The following is a 7,316-nucleotide window of genomic DNA, read 5'->3' as shown; positions in this document are numbered from 1 at the left end:
GATAAGTTAGCAATTCAGTGTTGCTAAGTTTGGAAGTTAAAATGGATGAATACAAAGAGAAGAAAGAATATATGTAGATGATAACTCAATGGAAATAAGTTTGAACTTAGAATTAAATAAAGATATGATTTACATTCCCTCTTTTCACTGCCTGAGGACAGATTGACCGATGATGAAATAATATAGGTTGAGATGCATTGTCCATATACAATGAGCATAAGTAACTCCACTGGTGAGAAGGGAGAGACATGTTCTCTGACACTTGAGCTATTGGTGTCATTCCCTTTTCTTCTTGATATGATGAATCACATTTAGCAGTACTTAATTTTTTTTTTCTTTCTCTTTTATGGGTATTGGAAAATAATTTTTTGTAAATTGTCTGCTAAACTTGATCAAAAAATTGAAGAAGAAAAATGTTGCAAAGTCTGCATGAGTTATGACCCCAGTGCCAACAGTTTGCAGCTGTGTCGACTGTAAAACAACCAATGAAACAGTATTTAAGAAACAATACAAGGCTCTGACATGGTGTTAATGAGGGAAAAGATCAAAGAAAACCATAAAAGTCACACATTCCTTACTGCCTTAAATGTAAAAAAAAATTCATTCCATTATTTTAAATTTTGGTTGATTAGTAAAAGCAAATTTATGATGGAAAGTGAAAAATGATAGAAAGTGAAGTGAAAGAAAGGAAAAAAAGAGAAGAAAAAATATTTTCTTTTATGCCTTTGATTTGGATGAAAATTTTGCAAGAAATAATTGAAAACTTTAACTTTGTAGTTTCAAAAGCTTAAAAGGTGTGATAAAATTCTTATATTTTACCTAATTGTCATTATCCATTTCAAACAAATTGGTGGAACCATGGGCAAATTTGGAAAGTGTAATAATTGTGGGAAACTAAATTATAAGTTTAGAAGCTTAAGGGAGTTGTGTAGAAAATTTCACTTTCCAACATTTCTAGAATCTCTTGCTAAACAAACACCAATATTTTTTATTTTTATTTTCACTTTCCTGCATTTTTCATCACTTTTCTGCTAATCAAACAGACCCTTGTGGTCTTCTAAAATATCTTAGTATCCCATAGTTGTAGCTAGACTTATTTTGTGGACATTTTGTTTCTTGATTTACCCCTTTTTTGGGTGAAAATATAATTTCCTTAAGTAATGTAGGGTACTTCCCTTCCCTAATATGTTTGCTTTGTTGCAATGCTTACTCAAAATGAGTAAGTGTCTGTGGAAAATGTTTCATTCTACAGTAGCAAACAGAGAAAATTGAACCACCTATTTAATTTAGCTGTCTTTCAGCCTTCATTTGGAGGTTAAGTTTGTCTAGCTTCTATTTGCAGCAGACACGTGAATTTGAGTTCATTTAACATAATAACTCAAGAGATTGAGAGATGAAGAACTACCGTGATCTTAAAAACCAATTAACTTCGCTATTTAATTTTTACAGAATGTGCCTTATGTTTTTGTTCCTTCAAAACAAGCACTTGGTCGAGCATGTGGAGTCACTAGACCAGTTATTGCTTGTTCTGTGACAAGCAATGAGGCAAGCCAGTTGAAATCCCAAATACAGCAACTCAAGGTTACTTTCCATTGATATTATTTTTCATGCACCTTGTTCTCTGTTTTCCTGTCAATGATTTTCAAGCCCTGAACTACAATCTCATAAATGCAGGATGCGATCGAGAAGCTCCTCATCTAACTGCGTAAAACCTATCAAGCATGATTGGAATTTGAAACTTGATATACATTGGAGGCTTTGACGGAACAAGTTGTGTTCTTACAAATATCTGTTTGTGAGTTTTTTTTATTTGAAGTACTCATCCATATCTTGGTCATGATATTTTTACATATGCTTAGTAAAAAGCAAGTACAATTGTTGAAGGCTTCCGTCTTAATATGTTGAGAGATGCGGAATGGTGTCAGGAACAGAGTGAAGAAACTATATCATAACCATTTTGAGTTGTTATATTAAATATAAATATTGTCTATAGTCAGTTATTTATCAAAAAAAAAAAAAATATTGTCTATGGTCCGTTCTTGTTTATGAGCCTTATGATGTGTGTTGTTAGTTTAATGGACTCTCTATGACCTACAATTAAGGTTTTAAAAAGCGGCAGCAACCGTTACGTAACGCCGTTACGTAACGGTTTTGGTGATTACCGCCACCTGTTACGGCCGCTTTTGCAGTGTGATTGAGATTTACAGGTGTGTCGGCCGTAGCGGTCGTAACGGTGCAGTAACAACCGTGATGACCTGTTACACACTGTTACGTAACAGTTCCAAACTGTTTCTTTCGAAAAAAAACACACAAAAAAAAGCTGAAAATGGGGGAAAATGGATTGAGAGAAGAGGGAAGATAAAGAGAGAAAATGGAGGAGCAAGAGATAGAGAGAGAGAAGAGGGAAGATGAAGAACATGTTATTGATTTATTAAAGTTGTAAGACCTATGCTATTCTATTCAACTGCTATCACTCAACCATTTTGTTTGTGTGTGTCCATCTATATATTGTCTGAAAATAATAATAATAAGTGTGGTCATTATCTATTTGGTTTGGTTAAAATATGTATATATATATATATATATATAGGTTTTTATTTATTCTCTTACTTTTGTCATTGTTTATCTTATATATAATAGTTATTGATTGATTTTTTGTATAATATAAAGTTATTAATTATTAAAATAAAATATAAAAAACTCAGTTTATAGTGAGTTAAAAATATGAAATATATTGGATCATACTTAAAAATTTACAAAAATTGATCAATATTTATTTTAAACTCAATAAATATGATCATGGAAAAAAAATATGCGTATCGGTAAGTTTTTTTCAAATTGTGCGAAAAATAAAAAAATTAACGGTTACGGTTCCGGTTACCGCAACCATTACGCTAAGGCATTTACACCCTGCCACCGCAACCGCGCCACCGCCACCATTACGGCGACCGCAACTGCTTTTCAGAACATTGCCTACAATACTAATTTTTCTTGCCGAACAACATACTTGAAAAAAAAAAGTTGCAGGAAACTGAGAAAATCATTGATGGTTATAGGAAAAAAAATTATTTAGAGAAAATTTTATTTTTACCTCTATACTTTGCCTCGATTTTTAATTACACCTTTAGACTTTTAAAATTTCAATTTTACACCAAAAGTTTTTGAAATCGTATCAATTTTGCCCTTACCATCAAATCTGAAACGAAAAAAGTTAAAAAAAATTACATTTTGGTCCCAAATTTGAAAAAAAAGATGTAGACTCACTTTCTTTTACCACCAAACCACCACCACCGCCCACAACTTCAAGACTTTCTATCTCCTTTGTCATAATTTTGTTTTACTTCATTTTTATGTCATTGTATTCACCTCACGACTTAGTTTTCGTAGCACTATTCACATGTCTCGTTATTTCTTTTTTTGCATATTGTAGGAGCTTCAAAAGTTGATAAAAAAATATAAAGCTTTTCTTTTCTTTTTTGACTTTTCATCGAGCCATCTTTTGGACTTCATATTTTTTTGATTCTTGATGGTTTTACTTCATTCTTTCACCATTCTTTTCACTTCACACTTCCTACTTCGTCCTACACTGCCTTGCTTTCTCATTTCTTTGTGTAATGGGCGGTTTTGGTATGTCAAAAGTTGTCTGAAAACTAACTTCGAAAATTCTAAAACATTCATCTTTTGTTTCTTTCTTCTCAATCTTCCTTCTTCTTCTTCTTCACTTATAACATGATGTGGAGCATGGTTCTAAGTGATACCAGAGCTGGTGATGGTGGTGGTGGCGGTCCGGTGATGGCGGCGAAGCTCACGGTAATGGTGGTCGTGGAGCTTGGTGGTAGTGGTAATGGAACTTGGTTGTGAAAGAGGTGAGTTTGGTATTGAAAGGTGGTAGTGGTGGTGATGGCGATGCTCATGGTGGCAGTAATGGAGTTCGGTGGCAGTGAAGTTGGTGGTTCGGATGGTGATGTTGATGAATGTGATGAAGTTAATGAGGTTAATGCTCATCTCATCTATATAAATACGTATCATCTAGGGTGTATATATGCATATCATCTCATCTCTTCATCACCTTCATCAACCTCATGGATATGTATATATGCACGTGTTTGTGCTATTAAATGAAGTGGGTGTTTTTGGTTGATGATGATTACTTTGGTGAGCATGTGTTGGGATTTTGTGCAATTAATCAAGTGGGTTTTGTTTGATTTAGCAAATGGGTGTGTTTGTTATTGATATTTATGGTGTATGCAACATAATTTATCTAGAGATGACTAGAATTTGAAAGAAATGTTGGTTTGTTCAGTTTACCAATTGGGTTTCTATTTTTTGTGTTTTTGTATTTTTCTCATTTAAGGAGGTGATATACATTTTCAATTAGTAGTCACAGTTATCAACAAGTATGTTGTATACATTTTCAGATGAAATCATTTTATCCTACTACGACTAAGAAATAACAAACTCACGGGTCATTTAATAATGTTTGTTGATTTTTTGTTTTTTGTTTATAGAAAAAGAAAAGAAAAATATTTTAGTGAACACAAAAATTTCAAAACATGTTTTGTGAGTTGGTGGGGTGGTGGTTATCGGTAGAGGGTAGACAGATATGGTGGTTGCTGATGCGGTGACTAAAAGTAACGGCATGGAGTTGGTGGTCGGAGTGTCTTTGGAGGTTACAGTTGTCGAAGGGTCTCCGGAAGTGGCTAGAGCTTGTTGGAGGGTTGCTGGTGTTTGGCCAATTTTGAGGAGGCGGTGGGTAATGGTGGGAGGTGGTGGTGGGAGGAGGAGAGAGTGTGAACTTGTGTTGAAAATAAGTGAACAATATATATGTATATGAATAATAGCAGATTCTCCTCTCCTCTCACCTTTAATTCAACATAATTGGGGGGCAAAATTAAGGGATGTATCAATTTTCATATATATATATATATATATATTGTTTTCAAAGGTTTTAAAATTTTAAAATTAATTTCATTTAAAAAAAGTAGTATACCAAATGAGTTTTCATTTTTAGTTTCTAGAAAAGATGAAATGAAAAAGAAATAGAAAATGAAAGAATCAAACGAGGCCAAAGTAACTTCCTTATTCAACAAAGAAATAAATAAAAAATTATCAAATTTGATATATTTGAGTTTTGAATATTTTAAAAACCTAATAAAAAGATGCTGAAATAAGACATTAAAAAAGAAAGGGAAACTATTAAACAATGCAATTGCTGAAATAGAATTTCTTGGACAAGTGAAAAAATAAAATTAACTGCTTAGATGAAAAATTTTGCTTAAAATTTGACTTGGAACACAGTGAAATAGTGTGTTTTGAATCAAATATGAATCTTTGGAAGCAAGTTCAACATTGTTGAGCTGAGCTTATTGTTACTGTTTATCGTAATGATACGCACACAGAGGACCAAATACAGAACCAAACACAGAAATTGTTCCACCGGACAACCCCTCGGACGACCGGAAGATAACATGACAATCGCGGTGGACACCATAACAATTGCAGTCGACAAGCTCTAGTCAATCGTCTGGCCGGACGACCGGATGCACAATTTCTATGTTTGGATCTGTGTTTGGTTGTCTATGTGTCTAGACTTCTGTTTAATATCCTGCTACTCAATAGCTTTGAATTCTTCAAGTCACTTAATCCCAAGAATTTGGTTAAACGGTAAAGACTTGAGAATAAGATTTAAAGTCTTTGAGTTCGAGTCACCTTAATTAGCCATTGGAGGTTTGCCCAATCATAAACCTCAGTGTCCCGGAATTAATTCAGGTGCCCACACACTAATTTCGACACCCATTTATGTATATATATATATATATAAAATCTTCAAGTCACTTTGGTCTATATCACATTGGCACCTAAAAGCATTAGGATCATCTATCCCCCCCAAAAAAAGAAAATGTTTGTCCCTCTGTCTAAGTCACTTAAAACCGGTTTTGATATTTTTTTTAAAACTTAAATCATATAATGAATCACAGCAGAATAAAAAACAACTATTTTATTTTAATACTAATAAGAGAGGATCCTGTGCCTCCATCCCCATAGTCACATATGCCTGCACCAAATTGAACCTGTGTTTAAATTCATTGGAGAAGAAGGGTGTGTGTGCCTAGGCTAGGGTTGGAGCTGTCACTGTCAGAGAGAGCTTCATTGCACGTGCAAACTGACCAGTATATGGGGGGGTTTGACCATTGGCAATGGCAGATTCACAAAGCTTAAGCTAAGCTAAGCTGGCATATGCTATTGCCAGCCTCCTAACCTCCCAAAACCTACTCTGCAAAATCAGAATTCCATCATGCACAAACACACACACACACACACAGAGACAATGACTGACAGTGACACCAATTGATCTTTGTTATTCAACTCAAATTTGGAGCTCTTCTCTGCCACTCCAAGGTGTCCAAACACAGCCATTGTTTCCCACATTATGGGCATCTTCTTATTCAACTTGCTCAAATATACATCTTGTCAGCTTTCTTCCTTAAGAAATGCATCTTGTTTCTGATTCTATAAACCCCCCCCCCCCCCCCCCCCCCCCCCCCCCACCATACTTGTAGATTAAAAATTCCATGATCAAAGTAATGATCATGGATTCTATTCAGCCATAGATATACACCTTAGAGCATTTTAAATATCAGTTTTTCTCATCCTTTATTTAACTATATTTTGAGAGTTTTGGAGACTAGGCAAGCCAATTACGCAAAATCCATAATGTACTTTTGTTAAACAAAAATGTCCATTAGTGTTGGAGTTGCACTAATAAGTGTATATCTAATGCTCTACTAAATAAGTTGCCATTGCCAAAATATAGTAGTTTGTCGAAAAAATTGGTTGTTATACAGGTTGTCAAGTTATAACATTGTGAAACTTGCATAGAGAAAATGCAACCATTCTAGGTTACGATTACCAAATTATAAAATTTTTGTAGCATACCCTAATATGACTGACATTAAGAAAATGATAAAACCATTAGAGATGCTCTAATGAGACATCAATAAATATGCAGTCACATGATTAGATCTCCTCAAACATCAAAACCAACCATTTAATTGTATGGGTGTGTTTGTAATTCAACTCGGTTTATGTTTATTACTGGTTAGCAACCTACATATCCCAGTTAATAGGCAAATGACGAGGTTTCGCTATGTCTAATCTAGTATTTTTATTGGGATCTATTTTGACTTGATTTATGACTCTTCAATTTCTTGTATGTATTGAGTTATTTCGTTACCTTAGTTGCTTTGATATCTTTTGTCATAACAAGATGCATATTTATGGATAAAATATTCACCTACCAACATTTTTACAAACAC

General features: G+C 34.0%; 1 protein-coding gene across 1 annotated transcript in view; it reads left to right on the top strand.

The window, feature by feature from the left end:
* Positions 1 to 2,029, top strand: part of LOC114323427 (uncharacterized) — a 3,188-nt gene extending 1,159 nt beyond the window's left edge. The window contains exons 4-5 of the mRNA XM_028271037.2: positions 1,450 to 1,581; positions 1,675 to 2,029. Of these exons, the coding sequence (XP_028126838.1) occupies positions 1,450 to 1,581; positions 1,675 to 1,701 (159 nt within the window). The 3' untranslated portion in view covers positions 1,702 to 2,029. The remainder of the gene's footprint in view (positions 1 to 1,449; positions 1,582 to 1,674) is intronic.
* The last annotated feature ends 5,287 nt before the right edge of the window (positions 2,030 to 7,316 follow it).

Source organism: Camellia sinensis, chromosome 10, assembly GCF_055761805.1.
Source record: "Camellia sinensis isolate YWXY chromosome 10, ASM5576180v1, whole genome shotgun sequence".
In the NCBI taxonomy this organism is placed as follows: domain Eukaryota; kingdom Viridiplantae; phylum Streptophyta; class Magnoliopsida; order Ericales; family Theaceae; genus Camellia; species Camellia sinensis.
Note: the sequence above shows the minus strand (reverse complement) of the source record. Positions and strands in the feature narration are given on the sequence as shown.